The sequence below is a fragment of the Abramis brama genome, assembly GCF_963993115.1.
Source record: "Abramis brama genome assembly, chromosome: 7".
NCBI lineage: Eukaryota > Metazoa > Chordata > Actinopteri > Cypriniformes > Leuciscidae > Abramis > Abramis brama.
This window is the reverse complement of record NC_139969.1, coordinates 40,348,455-40,373,768: the sequence shown is the minus strand read 5'-3', so window position 1 is coordinate 40,373,768 and position 25,314 is coordinate 40,348,455. Positions and strand designations below refer to the sequence as shown.

General features: G+C 37.3%; 1 protein-coding gene across 3 annotated transcripts in view; it reads left to right on the top strand.

Annotated features, from left to right (window-relative positions):
- The first annotated feature begins 5,513 nt into the window (after positions 1-5,513).
- The window catches only part of dab1b (DAB adaptor protein 1b), a 50,726-nt gene continuing 30,925 nt past the window's right edge, over positions 5,514-25,314 (top strand). For all 3 annotated transcript variants that reach the window (XM_084121110.1, XM_084121109.1, XM_084121108.1), the window contains exons 1-2: positions 5,514-5,725; positions 22,273-22,626. In XM_084121110.1, the coding sequence (XP_083977236.1) occupies positions 22,560-22,626 (67 nt within the window). In that variant the 5' untranslated portion in view covers positions 5,514-5,725; positions 22,273-22,559. The remainder of the gene's footprint in view (positions 5,726-22,272; positions 22,627-25,314) is intronic.

The following is a 25,314-nucleotide window of genomic DNA, read 5'->3' as shown; positions in this document are numbered from 1 at the left end:
CTGCCTCACTTTACATAATGTACATACATATTTTTAGAATAAAATTACATTTATTTACAAATTACATTTATTATTAAATTACAAATTTTTTTTATTTAAAATTACTGTAATTCACCCTAAGTATTTTTTTGTGTTCCAAAGGGTGTAGTGCTTTCCTACAGATCAGACTGACTTACTACAGGTGAAATTTTGACAAAAACTCCCTTACTGTACGTACAATTGACAAATATGTTTTTTTTTAAATTACTGTAATTCACCCTAAGTATTTTTTCGTGTTCCAAAGGGTGTAGTGCTTTCCTAGTGACCACACTGACTTACTAGAGTTGAAAATTTGACAAAAAGTCCCTTACTGTATGTACAGTTGACAAATATGTTTATGAAAAAATTACATTCACCCTAAGTATTTTTTCGTGTTCCAAAGGCTGTAGTGTTTTCCTACAGATCAGACTGATTTACTACAGGTGAAATTTTGACAAAAAGTCCCTTACTGTACGTACAGTTGACAAATGTTTTTTAAAAAATTACTGTAATTCACCCTAAGTATTTTTTCATGTTCCAAAGGCTGTAGTGTTTTCCTAGTGACCAGACTGACTTACTACAGGTGAAATTTTGACAAAAACTCCCTTACTGTACATACAGTTGACAAATATGTTTTTTTAAAAATTACTGTAATTCACCCTAAGTATTTTTTCGTGTTCCAAAGGGTGTAGTGCTTTCCTAGTGACCAGACTGACTTACTACAGGTGAAAATTTGACAATACCTCCCTTACTGTACAATTATCAAACATGTTTATGTACTGAGCATATTATTACATATGTTTATTACACGTTTATGAAATAAACTGTAAATCACCTATAGTGTTTTTTATATCCCAAAGGTTGTAGTACTTTCCTAGTGACCAGACTGACTTACTACAGGTGAAATTTTGACAAAAAGTCGCTTACTGTACCTACAGTTGACAAATATGTTTTTTTAAAAATTACTGTAATTCACCCTAAGTATTTTTTTCATGTTCCAAAGGCTGTAGTGCTTTCCTACAGATCAGACTGACTTACTACAGGTGAAATTTTGACAAAAACTCCCTTACTGTACGTACAATTGACAAATATGTTTGTTTAAAAATTACTGTAATTCACCCTAAGTATTTTTTCGTGTTCCAAAGGCTGTAGTGTTTTCCAGACCAGACTGACTTACTACAGGTGAAATTTGGACAAAAAGTCCCTTACTGTACGTACAGTTGACAAATATGTTTTTTAAAACTCGATCCCTTTCCGGCGACGTAACAACGTCCTCATTGTACAACATCACTAGGCTACTGGTTTATGAACAACCGCAGAGCTGATATCTAACTGGCTACTTGGCTAATGCTATTTAAAATGCATTATGATAAATACGTTGGTTGTTACATATACGTGCTAGCGATGTATATTTATGCTAAAATATAATAAAATAATGGTTCGTATTTTTTTATTTGCTGTGTGAATAGTCTCTTACCAGTAAAAAGCCAGACAGCCATTGCTTTTTGTGAACAGCATATTTGTGTGTTTACCGGTAAAGTCATTCTGGTAATTCTATGGTAATTTACAGGGACTGCTGTGTGAAAGGGGCTAATGATTTTATACAACAGTCCAAAAAACAAGTTACTGAGTAACTTTCATAGATAGCCTACACATTCTGTTTTTGCTCCGTCAAAGAAAATGACACAAACAGCAGAACCGCTGCGTCTGTGATCAACACGATTCAGTGGGTTTGAAGGAATCAGATGAGTAAAGGATTCACTTACGCCGCCTTCACACTGGCAGTTGAAATCAGCTCCGTAATACGCAATACACCCCCAGCGGACGTCGTACTACACCGTTGAAAAGTGTCGGAAGCCAGTAGAACAAAAATGGCGGAGAGATTAACGGTTGATTTTGTCAGTGTCAGAATGTACAATTCTGTATGATCTCTCTGTTGAGGGGGTTAGAGACAGGCTGCTGCGTGGAGGAAAGTTCCCCAGGACGTTGACATGTCAGGTCGGCTAAATGTGATATAGTGGTAAATAGGGCTTTTAATTGTATTAACTGCCCTAATAACGTTAGAAAATCATGAAAATAAATAAAATGATATGACAACTTATCGTTATAAAATCATTATTTATTTTATTAAAAGTTAAGAATTCAGGTTTGTTTATTAGTACCATAGCAACGCTAACTTCCGCTGGAATTGTCGGATAGGAACCGTCCGTAGCCTTTCGCAAGAGTTAAATTTTTTGAACGCATCCGGATGACCAACGGACACGATTTTTTTCGCACCGCACTCGTTCGGACTCGCTTCGGACCCATTCGCATGCGGTCTGCGAATCTCCATAGGAAATGAATGACTTCCGGTCGTTTCGTAGCCGTATCTGAGCTGATTTCAACTGCCAGTGTGAAGGCGGCGTTAGGCTAACCATTCATAATACGGAACTGTAGGCTACGGTTATCCGGACCACACGTGTATCTTTTAGTCCCGTATAGTCCGTATAGTCATCCCTGATTGGTCTTAACCCCAGTGACGGGTAGGTTTAGGGGCGGGGCAGTCCTTTGCTAAATTAAATGAATTAACGTTTTTTTTGTGTTTTTTTTAATGAATGAATGAATGAATCAGTTGAATGAAGGATTCAACTCACTCATGAAGACGGAGACTTGCGCCACCTTCTGGCGGTTTAAGTTTCATAGCAAAAAAGTAGACTATTATTTCATTTTTTTTTTCCCAAATCATTTAATATTCATTAAAACATTAATCTCTTAAAGGGTTATTTCACCCAAAAATGAAAATTCTGTCAGTAATTACTCACCCTCATGTTGTTCCAACCGCGTAAGACCTTCGTTCATCTTCAGAACAAAAATTAAGATATTTTTGATGAAATCTGAGTGCTGGATCACTTGTCCATAGGCTGCTAGGTGACCGAAACTTGCTGGCCCAGAAAAGTTATTAAAGAGATCGTTAATATAGTCCAAGTGACTACAGTGGCTTGATCTTAAGTATATCAAGCGACGAAAATACTTTTTGTGCGCAAAAACAAACAAAAATAACGACTTTATTCCACTATTCATTTCCTTCTCTCTGGGCCTCTAGTTGGTTCACGTAGTGTTTTTGCGCAGCGCGTCTGTGTTGCACGTCACCACGTAGGCTCACTATTGGCCGATGCTGGTCATGTGTGTGATGCGTGATGACGTATAACACAGACGCGCTGCGCAAAAACACTACGAGGCCCAGAGAGAAGGAAATGAATAGTGGAATAAAGTCGTTATTTTTGTTTGTTTGTGCGCACAAAAAGTATTCTCGTCGCTTGATATACTTAAGATCAAGCCACTGTAGTCACTTGGACTATATTAACGATCTCTTTAATAACTTTTCTGGGCCAGCAAGTTTCGGTCACCTAGCAGCCTACGGACAAGTGATCCAGCACTCAGATTTCATCAAAAATATCTTAATTTATGTTCCGAAGATGAACGAAGGTCTTACGCGTTTGGAACAACATGAGGGTGAGTAATTACTGACAGAATTTTCATTTTTGGGTGAACTAACCCTTTAACATCATTTATACAATTATAATTTGCTGTGTAAATCCATACATGCCATGTCTGAGCAGCATAAACAGTAGCCTATGTGCAAATCCAAAGATGGATTTTATTGATACTGACTTCATTTTATTGGTAATAATAGCCATAAAGTGTCTGGTTGATTTTATTGATTAAATTTAAGAAATCTGACATAAGAGGACGCATATATGACAATAAATGTAAAAAATACTGTTCATCTCTGGCTTTATCAGTGTTATTTCAGGGTTTCGATCTACTCTCAACTAACAGAGCACATCCTGTATTTGATTGACTATTTAATATTACTGCTAAACTTTGACTAGGCTAAGCATTACATATTAAAGCAAAGGCATATTAATTGCATTTTATTTTTTGTGTATTTTGTGCTTCATAATGATGTTTTAGTTGAGGTCATTTGTAGCATATAGGTAGGGTCCACACATTAACTCCAGACCCCTCAGTCCTGACTATAGTGATAGTGTTTGTGCACATATTGATTATATATTTAAGGTGCTTTAGGTTCTGTTTATCTGATATGTTATTGTGGGACGGCAAGCTGAAAATGTGCCATTTCCTAGTTTTTTGTAAAACATTATTAGCACTCTGAATTGGAGCAATGGAGCAGCAAAAGATATAAAGAGGCAGAGTCAAGGGTCAGGTCCTTTCCATCAATGACAATTTCACAGTGGAGATGAATATGAACAGCTCTGATTATTATTCACATGAGTGACACAACAGCCGAAGGGGGAAAACAGCTCATTTATTTGACATAATATCCTATTATTGCTCAAGTTGCCTGAAACAGCTCACAGTGGGCCTAAATAAACGTAGGATTTCTTCATATGGATTTGGCAGCTTTTTAATAATTGTAAAAAATAAAATAAAAGTAATTTCTTGCTTTATTCTCAATGAAATAATTCATTCTTAGCATGGTTTGTTATTTTGCCAGTCAGGCCGGTATTGGTGATCTGTATTTCATATGTTGATATATTCTGTGAGAAGTTTTAAAAAAAACACCATAAGGAACAGGATTTTAAGAATTAAGTAAAATGAGGAATAATGTGCTTATTAAAAAAATGGGTTGTTTATATGTTCACTTATTGAGAGTAAATTTTAGATGGTTTTATTTTTTTCAAAAGGACCATATCACAGTTTTAGAAATCAGACAAATTTTAGACTATATTTATAAAAAGAACAAATTGAATTGATAGGTGCAGCAGGATTAAAGCACTCAATAAAAACATCACGCATGTGTTTAAGACACTGACATCACGGCTAGAGACAACAAAACTGAGACTGCAACCATCTGTTACATTTCTGGATTAGTGTTTATATGTTTATATGTCATGTCATATCACATGTCAGTGATGTCACAGTTCGGCTTTGAAAACAGGGCTTCAGAAATACATGGCAAATGTTACAACAGAGGTGACCAATTATTGTGAACTCAGTGACCCTGTAGTCTTTTTATTTGAATACACACACATATACTTATATACAGTGAGTGTATATATATATATATATATATATATATATATATATATATATATATATATATATATATATATATATTAAGACACAGAGAATAGGTCACTGATGTTTGCATATAATATTAGGCATCTGATCCAGTCTTTAATGGTGGACTTTATAAAATTATGAACATTAACTGGCAACTGCAGCCAGCAGAGAGTGAAGCATTACACCATTACACACATAACAAACGTGTTTTGAAAAACATGGACTGCGAAAAGCACTACACAAATAAATGAGTGGGCATCTGTTATTGTATGCATGTAATGGTGGGCTTCTGATTCCCCATTCCCACTTAATCCTCTCCCATCCCCCTTCACTCATCCCAGCATTATCCTCCGTGCATTTGAATTATTTTGTCACGGGTCTCTCTCTCTCTCTCTCCCTCCTCCCACCCCATCGCCCCACTTCTCTTCATAGCTGATTATTCTGGCTGAGAAGAAACATGTTATATCTGTCTAACGTCATTGCGATCATCGGTTTCGAGGGTATCGTTTGATCGGACTGGCACTTCACATGCAGATGTGCTGAAGGATGTGCACAAACTGGATTTAACTCATCATTTGAGCATGGGAGCTGCTAGACACCGACGACTGTTGGAATAAAAGCGACCCATTGATAGTAATAGGTGAGTAACAGTAACGCGATGTTTGCTGTTACAGGTGCGCAGCGTTTTACTATACAAACCGCATCAACGGCAGTAGGCTATAGATCACAGGCATGAACTTTTAAAAATGTAACTCTTTATTTGGGTAAAGTGCACTTATTTTCGCTTAATTTCTGTCGTTCTGTGACAATCACATTTAAAGCGACTGACATTTTTAATACGACCGGGGTTCTCCGAAACATTTTTTTTTTAAGACTGAAAACATGTAGGGAGGAAATATTAAAAACACATGTCGTGTTTATCAGAGCTATTGTTAATTAATTAGGCCTTACATGTTTTATTTTCCGTGCATTGCTTGAAATGTTTCAGGAGAAACGTGAACATTGCATACTTTGGTATTTATTACAGTTAGTTTACATAGTTATTATTTTTAACCTGAATATAATTACACAATCCACAGGACTCCGAATATAGGTTTTCTTAACCTATGTATTACTTCAGCAAATATAGCTGAATGGGATCCAGACACTATTGCATTTTGTGCTTGTTTGGTGAAAGTACAGAGTTGCTTACAAAGCATTATGGAGAATATTTCAGGGAAATTATTCTGTAAACTTCAGATGATGTGTGATCCTTGTTCTGATGTCATATTATAAATCAGTCAGTCTGTACAGGATTGGTGATTCAGTGTGGTCAAGCAGCTGCTATAACAAAACCCTAAATCTCTCTATATACGTAATTAAACTATTATGTGAAGTCTTGCTGTCCAATTCATATGGTCTATATACAATATATATATAATTATTATATACAATTCGCACTATTAACTATGACTTTTTAACTATCTTTGATGCTTATTTTACACATTAAAATGTATGTATCTTACGATGACCGAAATCTGGAGATTTTATGAAATTAGAAATCCCAGTTGATGCTTTTTTTAAGGTCTGAAAAGGAGGACATGCTGGGAGAAAATATGACATATGTTCACCCTACCTTACAGCACATGCCAGATGTTGTTGGCCAAGTGCTCGTAATTCCCAGTGAGGAGAAAAGCATTAAAGGCTCTGGACAAAACAGCAGTATTAATGTCACCATATGTTTTAAAAATTCAAAAAGTTTGATAAGCGAGCCAAGACCTTTCACCAATTGAACATCAGCTTGCTTCAGGGGAATTGTCCCTGTAATACATGTAAAGTTGCTTTTTAGTTCATCTATTTTTTTAAAGAAAATATATATTTTTTACACTTAACGTGAATTCCTGCATTTAATGTGAGCTGTTTAACACATTAAAAATAATTCAAGCAATTATTGCAGAATATTTCCTCACTTTCTGTGGCTAGCATTAGTATTAATATGGACTAGTAAGTACTAATACTATTGAGAGGATTGACCAGGTGTTTGAAAATGTAATAAAGTCACACAATTAAATGGCAATATGTTTCCAAGGGCCAAAGGTTCTGAGGTTGTCTATAGAAAATCACGGTGTGTGTGTGTGTATGTGTATTTGGTGTGTGTGCCTACTTAACTGCATTTTGGGGACAAACAAAGTGCTTTCGTCCCAGGTGGGATCCTCAGACACCGTGGGAGCAACTCAATGATATAATATTTCACAGCTTGAGGCCGGCGACTGCAAAGCCTCGGCCTCCCCTACGTTGCAGATAACAAATGCATGATCTAAGCGTTCTAGGTGGATGGAAAAAAATGAATCCTATTGGAAAGTGTTACTAATTAACTGACTAGTTTCTAAAACCAGGTAAAATTATTAAAGATGCAATGACTGCATCCCAATAGGCTGTTAGATTATAGTATTTATAACCAGCTTTGTATAAAAATCTATGGAATGTCCCAATTTATATAGCTAAGTAAAGCATGTACAGTATGTGTCTGTGAACACTTAATTGTTCTCTTTTCAAATTATCTGTTTCCTCTGGGTCCTAAAGTCAGTTTTCCTTCAATATGCATTCTGATACACATGTAGACATTATACAATAATTTTTTGGTAAAGTTTTAGCATTTTTCTATGTGTACCGAAGCATTCCTTGCATTCCATTCATTCCAAGGAGGTCAAATTGGGAGGAGGATTTGTTACTTTTTAAAATTTCAACCACAAAACTCCTCGAATCCATTACATTTCTTTTGTGTATTCGTGGTTCAAGTGCATCAAAAGTCCAGCGTCTTGGACCCCTCTGATGAACACTTACATTTAAAAACAATATATATATATATATATATATATATATATATATATATATATATATATATATATATATATAGTTTCGGGTCAAAATGAGAGAGTGAAGTTTCTAACAATACATGCAATTTCTGAGACCTGACCTGAACAACCTTCAATCATTAATTTAACCCTCGCATTGAGTATTCAACAAGGCTGTGAAACTTCTTAATGCATCAGTTCAGCTGGAATCTTGGAGGTATTACTTGTTTTTCTCTGCGTCTTTGAATGGTGATTCCCTCCTGTGGCACCAAAAGCTGAAAGTGGTTTTCCAGGTTCAATAATTTGTTGGTCTGTTCGTGTCCGGAGTGGCATCTTGGCGACGATAGTGTGTTGGCTGATGAAAAGATGCACAGTCTCGTAGCCGGATTAAAGTTTGAAGCTGATAGTCAGTTTAGAGAGTCAGAGACTACAGCTTTGTGGCAAAACTTAACTTAGAAAAATCGACTCGCAACAGAAAAGAAAAGAAACAAAGCAAAAGAAATAAAATAAATGAAGGCTGGTTTCTTCAGAACTCATTTTTGTCAAGAGCTTGCTGGTTGACCAACTTCTAAAGGAGTTCTTACCATTTAGACACGTAACTCTGTTTTGTCTCCCTGCCTCAAATCCCGGACAGATGGAGAATATTGTTAGTTTTTACATGTAGGGAGCAACCAGTACTTGCCAGAAAGACCTCCAACTCTTTTAATGTTGTTGTCGGCCTCTTGACAGCATCCCTGACCAATTTTCTCTTTGTCTTCTCCTCAGTTTTGGAGAGATGCCCTGTTCTTGATAATGTCACTGTCATACTTACTCCACTTATTGTCTTCACTGTGTTCCATGGTGTCTCTAATGCCTTGAAAATGTTTCTGTAGCCCTTACCTGAGCGAAACCTTTCCACAATGAGCTCCCGTTGATGCTTCGTAAGCTCTTTGTGGCCCATGGCTCTTGTAGTAGCAGCAACCAAACAACGCTGAGATCTTTTGGAGTTAATCAGTGTCTCTTCAGGTGAAGACAGGGGTGTAGTGGACTATTTTACATGAGCTTGATTAGTCCACTCTGAACACAGCCACATACCTGATTATAAAATGGTGTGCAGATTTATGCAGTTAGTATATTTTGAGTTTTATTTTTACCTTTTTTTCTCTGAAATGTGAAACTTTGGTTTTCAGTCCCAGTCAGTGACATAGTGTCGGCCCTGATCCGGCCCACATCTGGTACACGTGGATTCCACACAAACCAGATGTGGGCCGGATCTGGGCCGATACGTATCACGATATAGGGGTTGTGATACGATAAGTTGCGATATATAGCGATATTTATCATTTTAGGAATACAGTCTAATTTCAAAAAAGCTGTCATTAAGAAAACACCACTATATGCATAAAACCTAAGCATTAAAAATGTTTTTAACCAGAACACAGTGGGATTTACATTTGCATTAATCAGTCTCTGTAAACATTCAACGTCATGGAACCACTTTTTGTGCAATACGAGTAATTGACGGAAATGGACAAAAATAAAGTGCTTGCAGGATTCTTTAGATAAATTAAATTTATAAAAATGTAAACTGTTGTAAACAGACCATATATATTTTAGGATCCTGCTTTAAAGGTTCACAGTGCAAGTTTACAATTGTAACATATAATGTCCTACCTTTTTTTGTGACCTGATCAAAAGAATTACATCTGCTTAATATCAAAGAACAATCTTAAAGAAAAATTGCTAAAGAAAACAAACAACTGCCAACAGTAAAATAAATGCAGACGTTGAACATTCTCAGAAGCTTTTAATTTGGATTTCACAGGTTTAGCATGCTCAGATTTCAGTGCACGTCTATGTGCAATTACAGTGTCTCATGCAGTGGAGAAACTCTTTCCGCAGAAATGCTTGAGCCAGGAATGCACAGGAAACGCTTTGCTAGTTTGGATTGCTCAGGATACTCATGGTCATTTTCATACCACCAAATGATTAGGTTTTCTGGGTGAGGCAAATGTTTTTCTTCTCTAAACCTCTTAATCTCAGCATCATGTGCAGAGTTTGTTGTCTTTAGAAGTGGCAAATACCATTCCAAGCAAGTCGGCCAATGCACACGATCTCTTTGGTCTCTTTATAGGAGAGGGAGGTGAAGGCAGGGCCATCCTCATAGTCAGGTTGATGATCATCAACTCCCTCTGACATTGGGCCCTATTTTAACGATCTAAACCCATAATCTAAAGCGCATGACGCAAGTGCACTTAGGGCGTCCGAATCCACTTTTGCTAGTTTAACGATGGGAAAAATGGTCGGCACTCCCGGCGCATGGTCTAAAAGGGTTGTCCCTCTTCTCTTAATGAGTAATGGGTGTGTTCTGGGTGTAACGTGCAAAAAAAACAAACAGAGTCTCATCTCCCATTCCCTTTAGCCAGTTGTGCTCACGCCATGGCGGATTCGCTATTTACATGGAGGAATTTGTAATCCTTTTTATATATATATTTGCCATATTTGTGTGCTGCTGCACATCCCTGTGTGTAATAAGCAGAGTGTACGCGCATGTTGGATCTGCCTATAGGCACACATTACTAATGTGGCAAAAAAAAAAAATTTCGCTATTGACTTTAGACCAGGTTTCAGTTGGTCAATGGCTCAGTCTATTTCAGTTGCTCAAAATAGCAACACACCAACAATGCGGCAGAACACACCTGGTTTTCAGACCAGCAGCCCATGGGCGCACAATTGGGCGCAAATGCATTTGCTATTTAAACAACGTGGCACAGGACGTGAAAATGAAAACTGCGCTCTGCATTGCACCAGATGTACGATAAGGGCCTTTATCTGTATTAATTGATACACTTAAAAACTTTAATTTATGTAATGAAAACAAGTAGCCTAATTTATTAATGTATTTATTTACTTAAATTCTGTTTCTTCTTTATGGCAGCCACTACAGCAGGAGTAGGTCTTCGTTTCAGAAAGAAAGTGTAGATCCTTAAACCTCGGATCCAGAGCTGATGCCATGCACAGGGTCTCCCTCTCATTGGCATATCGGCCGACGTCGATTGTAGACGAGACCCAGATAAACTAACGTTGACTTAAGACGTTCAGGGTCGTCGATTGTAGACGAGACCCAGATAAACTAACGTTGACTGTAGACGTTCAGGGTCGTCGATTGTAGACGAGACCCAGATAAACTAACGTTGACTTTAGACGTTCAGGGACGTCGATTGTAGACGAGACCCAGGTAGACTTAGGTCAGGTGCAAAATGAGAAAAATCTACCACACAAGCTTGGAATAAAGTGGTGCAATGACACTTGCTCTCTTGTAACATTACCAGTGTTGCATCCTACATTGGCTTCGGTGCCTTGAGCACTTCCTCGGCACATGCACTTTCCACTCTTTTTGACCTCTGTTGAAAGTAGTGCTGCATTGATGACTAGTAGTTGCTCTAAAAATCATTCTATCATGTCATGAGAGCTATTCCACCTTGTGTGAACCTGTGTTTTGGTAGCTGGAGCAGGTCCTGTTTGTCTGATCCTGCCGACTAGTCATTCCACTGCTGACAATTTCAGTGCTTTCTGTGAGGTGAGATTCAGGCTGTGAGCAAAACATCGTAAGTGGGTCATGTCTGCAAGTCCATTCATATTGGATGCATTGTCTGTTACAATCCTGGAATGTTTCTCTTCCAAACTACATTTAATAACGGCCTCCTTTAGTAATTCTGCAGTGTTATCCCTTGTATCTCTGTCATGCATTGCTCTTGTCTGCAGCACATTCGAGATCTGATTCCTCTCAGTCGTTATGCAATGCGCTGTTATCACTACAAATGATTCAGTGGCCCGTGATCTCCAAGCATCACGTCAAAGCGACTGTCTAGAGATTCTCATTTTTACCTCCTTGTACAAGTTGGGCACAGCGATGTCCGTAATGTGCTGTCAGCATGGTATTGTGTAGTGAGGCTCCAGTGTATACACCATATTACGCAAGCCTTCATTCTCTACGACACTGAGAGGGCACATTTCTTTGCAAACTTACTGAGTGAGTTATTTTGGTTGCACGCGTTTATGAAATGAAGCTGAAATGACGCCACACTTGTACATCGCGGCGGGAGCTGGAACAATACTTTCGTCTTCCATTACTAGCAGCGAACTATGTTTTTTAAAGGGGTCAAATAATGCCATTTTTGTACAAGCTAATATGATTCTTTAGGGTCTAAATTAAAAGTTTGTAATATACTTTAATTAAAAATTCTCATTAGTATTGTAAGAAAACACTCATTTTACCTGGTCAAAAACAGCTCTGTTTTCAGCACGCCGTTTCAGTGCATATGTCTTTAAATGATAATGAGCTTTGCTCACCCCGCCCCTCTGTTCTGTGCGTACACCGTTTGTAATAACACAATAACCATAACGCGTTGTGCATTATAAACGTGGGATTATGAATTATATTGAGAACGTTGTATATAGAAAACATGCCGTAATGTACCGGAGTGTAAAAATAGCCGCATTCATCGTGAAGCGTGCAGCAAGCGATTTGCAAAGATTAATATAAATATTAATATAAAGGTTAATAAAATGTTACACTCACTTCTTCTTCTGGAGGTTCAGCAGGAACACGAATAGTTGGTACCGATCCTTTTTTCAGGAGCAGCTTCTTAGCAAAACCAGCTTTATACTGACCCTCGTTTGTAAAGCAGTCTGGTGTGTGAAATGATTCGCGCAAACATGAAAGCATTGACGTTGATCATGGGGAATATTCCCTTCGAAAACAAACTCAGCCACTGCGTCTTCAGCGGTTCGGATTTAGGGACATCAAAATGATGCTGTGTTTGTTATTACACCAAAGAACAGAACACCACAATCGCTTAGACGCCATTCTGCTCATAAACAGTGCTCCAGCGTATCAACAATGACGCGCGGACTATGATTGACAGCTCGCTCACGAGCGGGTCTGTGTTAAAATGCTGATGTCAATCAACAATCGTGGGAGGGGCGTCGATTTTGTGACGTCACAAAATTGAACGGCTTGATTTTTACATTTCAGTACAATCAACTTGTAAAAGTGCATGTACCATTATATGACCCCTTTAACACTAACATTAGTAACGTGCCCTCACGCTCTTTCCTGTCACTTTGTCATCAGAGCAGTCTGGATATAAACTCAAAATGAAACCACTGCCATGAATCTTGTATGATTTTTTTTTAAATGCGTATATTGCATTTTTGAGAATCAATACAGTATCGCCAATCAAAATATCATGATACTCATGTGTATTGATATTTTTTTACACCCCTAAAAACCAGCTGTTTTAAAGCTGAGACTGTCTTTGGTTCACTGCAGTTTTAAGGAAAAAATACTCAGCAATGCTGTCGACTTATGAATTTACACATGGTTTGTCTTAAAGCAGATTAAAAACACCACACAGACACATAAACAACATTAAAAGCTGGATTTTCACCACAGGGGGACTTTAACAGGGGTGTGATTATTTTTTAAATCTGCTGTACTAAAGAGTTGTTTACCAGTAGGCATTAATGCCACTTCAAGTCAACTCAAAAATCTGTATCTCCACTCCATAGTTGATTAAAAGACCCTATGGCTATTGTTTCGGTCAGGGTACTGTTTTTATAGGGGCCCAATGTGATCTTATTAGTGTTCATAGGTTTTTATACAAAGAGTGTTTTTAGACCACATGCATTTTTGTACATTTGCGTAAACACTGAAAGGTGCCTCAGTGGGAGCATTATCACATTACAGCAAGAGGCTTCAATTCACTGATGATCCATGAGCTTTTCCAGTCTGGAGTTTGCATGTTCTCCCTGTTTTGTTGAGGCAGATAAAACGTACCATGTCAACTTAATGCATAGAGCAAAATGCAGATCCTTTTATGTATAAACAGCTTTAGAGATATAAAAAAGTTGGCTAATCCTTTGAGGTTCATAAAACGTTTAATTCATGATACTTTGATATTCATACTTTTATATTTTACATTAAATGTTTCAGATTCATATATTTCATAGTTAGTTCCACTATAGTGCCCTGTTTACAGCACACTTGGCATTAACATGTGATCCCCGTGATCCGATTAACACAGACATCAGCCAGCATCAAAACACAGCTTGTTTACAGTTATCCACATCAAATAGCTCCTGTATCCCGATAACTGATCGGATGGCTTTTCCATGCACAGTAATTAAAAAAGGGTTGCATAAATCAAGATTACGCTTAGGGCTACTACTGCAAATACCTAATCTTATTTAATAAATATAAAGGTCTGTTGCATGTAGCTAGACAGGTTTTAGAGTAGGTTTAGATTTAGCAAAACCATACAAACCCAACCTGGTTTAGATCAGGTTAAACAGGCTCTCAAAAGCTCAGTATAAACTTTCTCTGTAACTAAGGGTTTGATCCAGAGTTTGTGATTAACTCTGAAGCGTGTGCAGCACACAGAACATGGAGAGCATCAGTTTGATTTACCTCTCACAAGAGAGATGGAGCAATTCACTTCTCTGAAGATTAAAGGTGCTATAAGCGATCTCACGCGTTTTTTAGGCCAAAACATTTTTTTTCACATACCGCAAACATCTCCTCACTATCCGCTAGCTGCCTGTCCCCTGAACACACTGTAAAGACAAGCGGTCTCTGCAGACAGCCCAGGCTCCACCAACTGCAGCAAAAACAAACTGAGCAACAAACAGAACGACCCGCCGCACGAAACATAACAAACTGTTCCAGCCAGTAACCGACAAGAATGATGTGGGGGTGGGGTTTGAGGGGTTAGTGCGCGGATGAGGAGGAGGGAGGGTCTAGCTAGCCTCCGTTTTGTTTGATAATAATTCAAACATCAACAAGAGGTTACGCCAACCGCTTATAGCACCTTTAAGAGATCATTTAGAAAATTATCATGACATTAAACGCATTTACAAGGCAGGAAAAAAAGTAAAGTAAAAATAAAAGTAGTAAAAGTTTGAGAAGGCAGCCGAAAGAAAATATCTGACTATATCAATGCATGATGTGAATCAATTGAATTTAATTACTAATGTATGTAGGTTCACAAAATGCTCAAAAGTAAACACTTAAACTTTGTTATTTAAAATCTCGATGTATTAAAGCTTGTATTTATACATGTATTTATTTAAATGCAAAGTTTAATATTAATTATCAATTCATATAATAATTAGTATATGCATTGTACATAATTATAATTAATATATTATAAATAATTAACAGCAAATGTTTTCACTGTAAACTGTTTTATTTTAAAGCAAGAGATACAGGGGAGTGGCTTTATTGCATCAGTTTGGTCTGTGATCTCTAACCCAGAATAAACCCTGCTCCGGAGATAAAAACAATATACTTGAAAATCAGAGTTTGCTCAGACTAATCTCAAACTAACATGGGGTGTGTTTCCCGAAAGCATCGTTAGCCAACTGTGGTCACAAGTTCTGTCGTTATCAGCAGTTCAAGAGTCGGTGTTTCCCGAAACCATCGTTCCAACGAACATTCGCAAACAGCATCGCAGAGTTGTGTGTTTGGAACGACAGATCTTGACCTGTGGTTAGAGGAAGAGTTTCTAGTTTGCATGACATGTGGACTTAATAAATCCTTATCTTCTTGAGCAAAATAAGCAATCTGACATTCAGTACAATCTGTGTCTTTTATGTAGAATACTTTTAGTTTGTCAAGAGATTTAAAGCATGGTTTTTGATGAGTGCGCTTGTGTGAACGTGCTCTAGTGTGTAAGAACGAGCCTATGATTGAATCTGGAAATAAAGCGAAATAACTGAAAAAAATTTGAAATAGTCCTCAGATGTCATGTCTGTAATTTATAGCAAAACATCTAGCGTAATTTCGGTCTCAAACAGATTTATTAAAAGTAGTTATTACCCCAACACCTGCGTGACATCAATAATCTGGGGTGCGTTTCCCGTACAACTATATAGCTCGCTGCTTAACTACCACAGTACGATGCATCGTTGGAGAAATCAACTAGCTAGTCACGACTGTTTCCCGAAACCTTATGTCGCAAAGTATCGTTCAACCACGTTGGTTTATGATGTCTCGCACGTGGTGGACTAATAACTTATTTTAATTAATATGTTTGAGATCGAATTAACGCTAGATTTTGTCATATAAGTTACAGACATGGCATCTGAAGACCATTTCTAATTTTTCTCAGTTATTTTGCTTTATTACCAGACTCAATATTTGGCTCGTTCTTACATAGTAGAGCACGTTCGCACATGCGCAGTCTTCAAAAACGGTGCTTTAAATCTCTTGACAAACTAAAAGACGTAAATTACATTTGTATGTATTCTAAATAAATAACACTGAATGTCAGCTTGGTTTTTTTAGCTAAAGATAAGGATTTATTTAGTCTACATCTCATGTAAACTAGAAACTATGCTTCTAACCGCAGCTCGAGAGCTGTCGTTCCAAACACATAACTTTGCGATGCTGTTTGCGAACGTTCGTTGGAACGATGGTTTCGGGAAACACCAAATCGTTGAACTATGCTGATAACAACGGAACTTGCGACCATAGTTGGCTAACGATGCTTTCGGGAAACGCACCCCAGCATGGTTGAACGACCAATCTGCGACAATATGATTTCGGGAAACAGTCGTGACTCGCTAGTTGATTTCTTCAATGATGCATCGCACTATATTAGTGAAGCAGCGAGTTTCAGCGTTGTACGGGAAACACACCCCTGCATCAACTGAAACCGGCTTCATGCAACAGGCCTCCAGTGTCACTGGTTTCTGTTTATAACTTTTTTGCAGCGTTAAGCATTGTAGCCAATCACAGACGTGTCTGTTGAGCACATGAATGCAATGACCAATCAGAAGTGTTTAAATGAGTCACTGCGCTGAAGAATTCCACTCAAAAAGTTGTTCATGCATTCCCACTGAGCGAGTTCTGCACTCTCCCAAACTACAAACATTTAGACACACTGTTAAGATTCAGTGTTAAGATTCAGTATATGTTGTGCAGTGTATGAAGCTTCATTGATTGTTAATGGGAGTTTTCTCGAGAGTACAGAACTGAAGTGAGTATTTGTCCGTATCAGCGTTGTTGATAACAATAGGTACTCTTTGCTTTTGACGTGACTGAGCATTCATGTCATATTTTCCACATCCATGACCAAAACATGAACAACTTCTTCTCTGATATTCCCTAACATCATAATCTTTGTACGTACCTTTCTATGAAAATATCTAGCATGACATATCATGTGGAGGAAGTAGAAAAGTAGTTGTTTTGGGAGCTTGATTTTAACTGATAGTTGATTTAACTTTCAGTGTTATTTAGTACAAGGACCTCTTAGGATCAAAGAAAAGTCACAAACCCTTTAATGAAATGGTCACTACTACTATTTTCATCAAACCGTTGGATGGGTTGGATGTACTGTTGATGCCTCCAGGAACAGGGTTGGGAAACACCGCGTCTCTTCTCATTTGCCACTTGGGGGTTTCGCCAGCTGGTGTTTTCAAAGCACAAGTTCTTAATCTGGAATTACAATGTAACATAAAATGATCTAAATTCTGATGAAAATGTGCAAGGTTACAAGGTAGACTCTCTCCAATAGTGTAATACATTATTTATTTGAGCCTGTATTGGCAGCATGGCTTTTTTTGTCAAGGCAGAAAGGAATTGCAAATTTAGCAAGCTCATTACAAATTAAGAGAATACAAGTTGTGAAGTAGTCCTATAAAGAACACAGAAAAGTAGGTAATTATGAGTTGTTTTCACCGTATATCTTTTTCCCTCTATGCTCCAAAAATGGTGCATTCCTCATTCACACAGTTTGCCACAAAAGGGGAATGAAAAGAGAAGCACAGATAGATATGACGCACAGTGAGCAGAAGACCCTGCAGGGGAACAACATCACGCTTGATCTCATTACCACTGAAGCGCACCACATGACCTCGGTTCAGATTCTCTCTTCACGACTGACACTGGCCTTGCGACATGGAGTAATAATTACTGGAGACATGACTTTACAAAACCATCAAGCAATAATGTCATTCAGCACATTTAATTAAAGAATTTGAAAACTTTTGAACAGGATGAAGATTATTTCTTTTTTCATTTAGTACTTTCCTCCAGAGTTTCCTGGAAGACAAATTAACTACAATTTGCCTTGATCTTCGAATTCAAAAACTTTTGATGGTCCTAATGCAAGGTGTTTCCTTCTGGAGCATCAGTTAATGTTTGAACCTTTTTCAATACTTGTGTTTGAGTCCCTCAATTGTCCTCAGTGTGAAAAGATGGATCTCAAAATCATACAGTCACTGCTGGAAAGGGTTCAAATATGCAAAAGATGCTGGAAACATTGAGCAGTTAAAGGTGAACTAAGTAACTTTTTTTATCTTAACCGAACAGCTTCGGAGTCATTGGAATGGTTATATGACTGTTTTCGTGTTGAATGGTGGTCTTCTCGCACCCCTCGAGCGCCTGTGAGACGAAAAACCACCCTTGCAACTTTGGGCCGGCGGGCCGCCAGCATCAGGAAGTATCACGTGATATCAGGTCTTGCGATGTAACAAACTGCTTTACGGCACTGCACACATACACTATCTAAACATTTATATGCTAGCATTTTGTATGATCCCTCTTATTTAAAAGAAAGAAAAAAAACATTTAGCAGATTCTACAAGGTGTAAACTTTTGAGCACGACTGTATATAAAATAATTCTAAATATTATAAATAATAAGACTGAAGACTCATTTCAGGAAACTCACTCACCTTTATTAGATCTGGACAATTCATAATTGCTGATAAAAAATAGCCATGCATATTAAACTCTTTCAAAATCTAACAAGATAATCCTAAAATTGCAATCAAATGTAAATGAAACTGAAGACCATAACTGAACACTTCATATGTAGAAAACCAGGCATAGGAACAAATAAAAATCACTGCTATGGCCTGACGCAATTCATTTTTATAAATATGTGTCTTTCTTTAAAGGCTTATAAGTTCAGTTATTAGGCAAATAATTGTCCTTATTTTTTAAAGTTGGTCTTATTAGTGCTAAAAAACAAGAAATAAACATATGTGATTTATGTCACTGTCAGTTGTTAATATTGTTAAACATTTGTTGAAAACCTGTTGTCAATTTCAAAGGTATAACCTACAGAATTCGGTAGGATAAAAAATATATTTATATTTTTTAGTAACCATAATTTTAAAACATTTGTGGTCAAGTAAATTATTTGTATGCTATGGGTATTTACAGTCGGTGAAAACAAGCTTTTACCCAGTTAACAGTGTATTGTAGTGATGCTGTGGACTCTCAGATGATGGAGACTGTGATGTGGAGGATGTCGTTCATTTACACAGAGACATAGACTCACAGCGACATGTGCTGACTAGCGTCGGGATTTGTTCTGTCTTGTTTTTGGGTACATTTACACGACAATGATGAGCTAAAAACGAGACTGTTTTTTTCTTCATACGGATGTTAATGTTATCAAAATGATCCCTGTTCACACGTACTGTATCTGTGAAAACTACTAATAATGCTGTATTATGCACGCCAGATAAGTAGTTAGCGATGTCACTGTAAAGAAAGACTACGACTATGCTTCTTCTACTACAGTGCACTGTTGCTATGCTTGCTTTTTTGAAACCTTTTCTCTCCTCATCTTCTGTGGTGTCTTCAGCATTCCCTCAAAGCTTTCAGTCGGGTGGTTTTCCTCCAGCTGCCTTCGAAGGGAAAAGATTACAGACATCTACAAATTGAGAAAATGTACAAATTAAGAAAAATGACGACTTAAACTAGACATGAAATGACATGACATGAAATGGATAAGCTTGATGAATGTTCAAAACATGATGGCTATAAATACACAGGAAACGAATGATAGCCGACAACAAGAGACGAACAAGACAGAAAAATAAAAGCACATGGCATGAATCAAAACCTGAAGACGTGTGACGGTCGGATAGCAGATTACAATCCTGTCAAATTTGCCTCAAATTAAAAATGTACGCAAGCATATTTGTGAGACAGTTTTGGCCATTGCAATGCTTCTGAGCTTCTGACCCAGATGAGAGGCGATGCTTGAGCTCTTTCACCACACAGCAGATTGAGCGCTGTGGTGACCTAGTTAAAAAGGGCTTTAAAGAGCAGTCATTCATTACATTAAATCATGCTTTTGTCAGACACAGGCATGTTCATAATGAAAAATGCATTGTCCCAGATTGACAATGCCAGCCTTTTCCTTTTCTGATGCAAAGATGGACATGCACACGCTTCGATCTGCTGCCTGATGCTTTCCTAACCTTCATCAGTTCTGTGCGAATGAAAGCATGTTTATTAATGATGCATGACTTCACCAGCAGAAGCGCTCGAGTCTTTGAAGACAGAGAAGAATGTTCTGCATGTGACTGTTCAGAAGTGTCAGATCTCTTGGAATGTGTTAGGAATAAATTAGGAATACTATTTATTAAATACAGTCTTAAAGACTTAAAGTCCCCCTGTGGTGAAAATCCAGCTTTTAATGTTGTTTATATGTCTATATGGTGTTTTTGATATGCTTTAAGACAAACCATGTGTAAATTCATAAGTCGACAGCATTGCTGAGTATTTTCTCCTTAAAACTGCAGTGAACCAAAGACAGTCTCAAAAACATGCTTTGAAATCGCTGGTGTTTCTGACGTCACAAACTACCTTGTAACCAATCAGATCAACGTGTGATCGTCAACCAGTGGATCTCTGAGCTGAGTGAGTGGAGGCGGGGCTCATTTGCATATTTATTGAACCGCGCATACTAAATGAGGCAAGGGTGTCGAGTTACATTCAAGATATTTTAAGGCTATTTTAAATATGTAATTTTGGTGATCAAAGATGAGTTTTAAGGGATCAAATTATTGACAGAGGGACTTTAAATTCCTTAAAAGTTTTATATTTTAATGAAGATTTTTTTCTTTGGTGCACTGATGAATCGTTCACAGTAATCTGATTTTTTGAAACAGAAATGTTTTTTGAAACTTTATACAAAATCTAATAATAATAACAATGAACTTTTTTTTATTTTATCAAATTCGATACATTATTCTTTTATGATACCAAAGATTATACAAAGATGGTGCACTCGTGTTACTATGAATGGGAGAAACTGCAACGCACAATATGGCGGACCAAGTCCTGCCTTCTGAATAAAATAGCCAATCAGCAGTTGGTAAAGTCATTACATCACTGCAGCTGCCGTTCACATTGGCTTGACCAACCTGAAATATATGTTTTTTAATGCCATTTGAGGGCAAAAAAATAAATAAAAATTTACAAGGCAGTTCATGTCAGATTTTATTGGTGATTTCAAATATGAATTTTAATCATAAGGTTGTTGAAAAGCTTTGGAGAATTTTATGTTTCCCCATTTGCACTTACATGACTGAATAACTGCCCGAGAGGCATTTCAAAGATGGTTGCCACGTGAAATGAATCACACTCAAACCAAGCAAAAATATGCAATTTGGTATTGAATATTTCTATGGCTAAAATGTAAGATGAAATTTTGTTGCTTGTAATGTAAATCAACAAGATCTTTATAACAGTATAGCAACTACTTACATAAAATGCATATAAAAATCAGTCGTCACTCTATATCTGCATGCCAATAATACTGTATGTCTTAGTAAGATGATATTAAAATGCTTAGTTTTATGATCAACTGTACTTTTAAAACATATAATGCAATACAATGATGATTGAGAGATGAACAAATAAAACTTCCTCAAAAGCCTGATGATCATATTTGATACTCATGATTTTTCTAATAAATGATGTCTGGATAATCAAGTAAACCAAAGTTGCTTCTGTCCATTAAGTGTTTATCTTGAAATATTACTCACAATATATAAGTTATTCTTATATTTACTTTATAAAAATCAGTCAAGATTTCACAGCAAGGAGAGATGTGTACAGTGACCTGAAGGGGAACATGTGTACAATTATACTAAAAGGCCTTTTACTTTGCTTCATTGGTCAGGTAGATTTTGTGCAACACTTTTTTCAGCAAAGTTTTGATTAGGTTGATAATTTAGAAGCCTTAGAAATTTGCGTATCAAATATGATAGAGTATGCTTTATAGAGTTAAGAAAGAAAATAGGATTTTCATTTAATTTCGATGGGAAAATACTTAAAGATCAACAAGATCTTTATAACGGTATAGTTTACATAAAATGCATATAAACATCAGTAGTCACTCTATATCTGCCAATAATATGTCTTAGTAAGATGATATTTAATGCTTAGTTTTATGATCAAAGATCTGTAGTTTGAAAACATGAAATGCGTTGCAATACAATGATGATTAATAGCAGCATCTGTTCAATCTGTGATAAATACCTCTTCTATTTCTCCATAGTGTCACAGCCAAGCGGTTTGGACGCAGATGAAGAATAATGAAGTAATGTGAATGCCACCGGATCAGCTGCGAACACATCAGAGGAACACTGTTATATTATATGCAGGAAACTACAGAAGAAATATAGAAAATCGCATTAACTGGAGCAGATCCTTGTGTTTGAATACTGGACATAAACCTCAGATGACTTGGACAATAATGCAGCGTTTTGCATTTGCCTCCGATGACTAGAGGATACTGCGAGATAACCATCTCCATGCTTCTGAGAGGAACAGAGACACAGGAGGATGTCAACAGAGGCAGAACGTCAAGCAGATGTCAAACTCACTGTTAAAAAGGAGTCCAGGAGAAAAGGTCAGTTCAGTGGCGGGGCGCTAATGACATTAACTTTAAAGTTCAGAGTCCCCCTGTGGTGAAAATCAAGTTTTTAATGTTGTTTATATGTGTATGGTGTTTTTAATATGCTTTAAGAAAAAATCATTACTCAACACCATTGCTGAGTAGTTCCTCCTTAAAACTGCAGTGGACCAAAGACAGTCTCAAAAACACGCTTTGAAATCGCTGGTGTTTCTGACGTCACAAACTACCTTGTAACCAATCAGAGACATGCCGGTGGGCTTTAGCATACTGTATCATTAACAGCGAACTAGCAGGGGAGTCTCGAGAGAAGAGAAACCAGAAGCCAGGTTATCCCAGTATATTTTTCGGTTGATATGAAAAATCGGGTATATTTAGCAATATAGTGGTTGTATGATGTAGATTATGATGTTGTGCCTTTCTCCACTAATGTTCTGAGTTGTTCAAAAGCGTTTCTGATGATTGTTAGAAGGCAGACTGAGATGGCGAACGGGATCATAGTTTGTGTAACATTAGCAACACATTATTAGCGGTTTAATAACATAGTCAAGCAAAAGGCTGATCAAATTAATTACCGTTTTGTGTCCGACGTTGTAAAGAGCGACACCATTGTGCAGCGTTTACCTCAGTAAGTTGGCTGAGTGGATCTCTGAGCTGCTGTGAGTGAGTGGAGGCAGGGCTAATTAGCATATTAATGGATCCACATATACTAAATGAGGCAAGGGTGTAGAGTTGCATTCAATCTATTTTAAGGCATGAAGATTTTTCTTCATAGGAAAAAAACTTTTAAATATGTCATTTTGATGATCAAAGATTAGTTTTAAGCAGTTAAATCATTGACTACGAGGGGACTTTCTTTCATTTCTTTAGTTGTGCAAACATTGTGCTACCACAGCCACAGTCTCTTGTCTTTCCTTTCATGATCGATTAAGGCAAACATTCCAGCCTCGGGGCTACAAATATTTCTCTCTCCATATTTGCCATTATTTCAATAATTTACATACGTTTTCTCATCCTTTAAGTTTACTGTACACAGATTTTTGTATAAATCATTTTATAGAAAATACAAAATACTGGCATTATTTTCTCACCTCTATGTCTTTTAAAACCTGTATGACTATCAGCAGAGTTTTGCTGCACCTCAAAGATAAAAACATTTTACTCTACTATTTCACAATAATTTACATTGTTCTGGCAATTATAGTCTGGAAAGCCAATAAAATAATCTTCTCATTAAGATCTGGACTGTAAAATACGTCTCAGGTTACGACTGGTTTCCTGAGAAGGAGAACGAGACACTGCATCTTGCACTGATGCTATGGGGAACGGCCCTCACCGTGACCGGTGACTGAAGCATGTGTGAAAACACGGCAAATATTATTTGCTGATGACAGTCCATGATGTCATTAGTGGAGCGCCTGTGAGTATAAGAGTATAAGACTATGATACACATCATCAACTTGTCTGAAGGAGACGTGAAGACAAGCCCAAGGTATGGAAACGAGACAGTGTTCGCCTAGAACGCCTTCACACACACGCTATTCACAGACGGCTCCTGAAGACAAAAAAGTTGATTATGTCCACTGAATGGCAGCATTGGTTTTCAGCATGAATGCCGTGAAAAACACACAAAACACATCTAAAACAGGAAAGAGCTTTGAGATTGACTGTACAACTTGATTTGACAAGAAATCTGGGGTATATTTTTATAGACTGCTGAAAGCTACAGAACAGAGAAGCAAATGGATCGCTGCAATTCACAGAAACAACTGTAATCTAGGCCGTGAAAGGTGGATTTGCAGTTATAATTTTTCTGTCAATATGCTGAATTTAGTGGTAAAATCATACTCTATCTATTGTTTTGTTATATATTGTATTGACAACTCATCAATTAAATATTTTCCATTAAATATTCTGCATAATTGGATGTTTTTAAATAAACACTGACAAAAAACTATACAAGTTTTAGGGCTGGACGATATGATAATATATATAACATTGATATAGGTGATCACCCGGGTTTAGACCTACTTATATTGTATTTATATAAAGCGTTCACAGACAAATTTACTTTCCCCAGCGTGGAAATCAGGCACATATAAATGTCAGGAAACACGATTCCTGGCTGCATGTCAATATCCATCGATCACTGGATCTTTGGTAAGTTGTCAGGAACACTATTTCGAGTTCGACCTTTAGTTTAAACTGATAATCGTTTGTTTTACTCATGTATTCGCAGTTTCCCCTATTAAATCCAGTCACGCAGCAGCACTTCTGCCACTCAGTCCGGCTGAGGGAAAGTGACGTCAATGCATTCCCTCTATACTCAGTATACTCTAATGACGTCATGGACCGTTGTCGGCCAATGATATTTGTCGTGTTTTCATGGGTGCTTCAGACACCGGTCACGCTGAGGACATTCCTCGTTACATCAATACAAGATGCAGTGTTGAGTTCCACTTTGAAAGGGAACATATCACGATTGGTTGTTAGCTGTCATGTTTTGATATTGTCCCTGATGAGAGATTGAGTATATCTGTGTCCTGCTCTCACTACCCATAAATGATAAATGAAATTGCCTCATCCTTGAATTTTTCCATCTCCATAGCAACTGCAGCTCACTGACAAAAAATCCATGTGAAAACTGATTCTCAAACACAGCTGTCATGCAAGCTACACAAACAC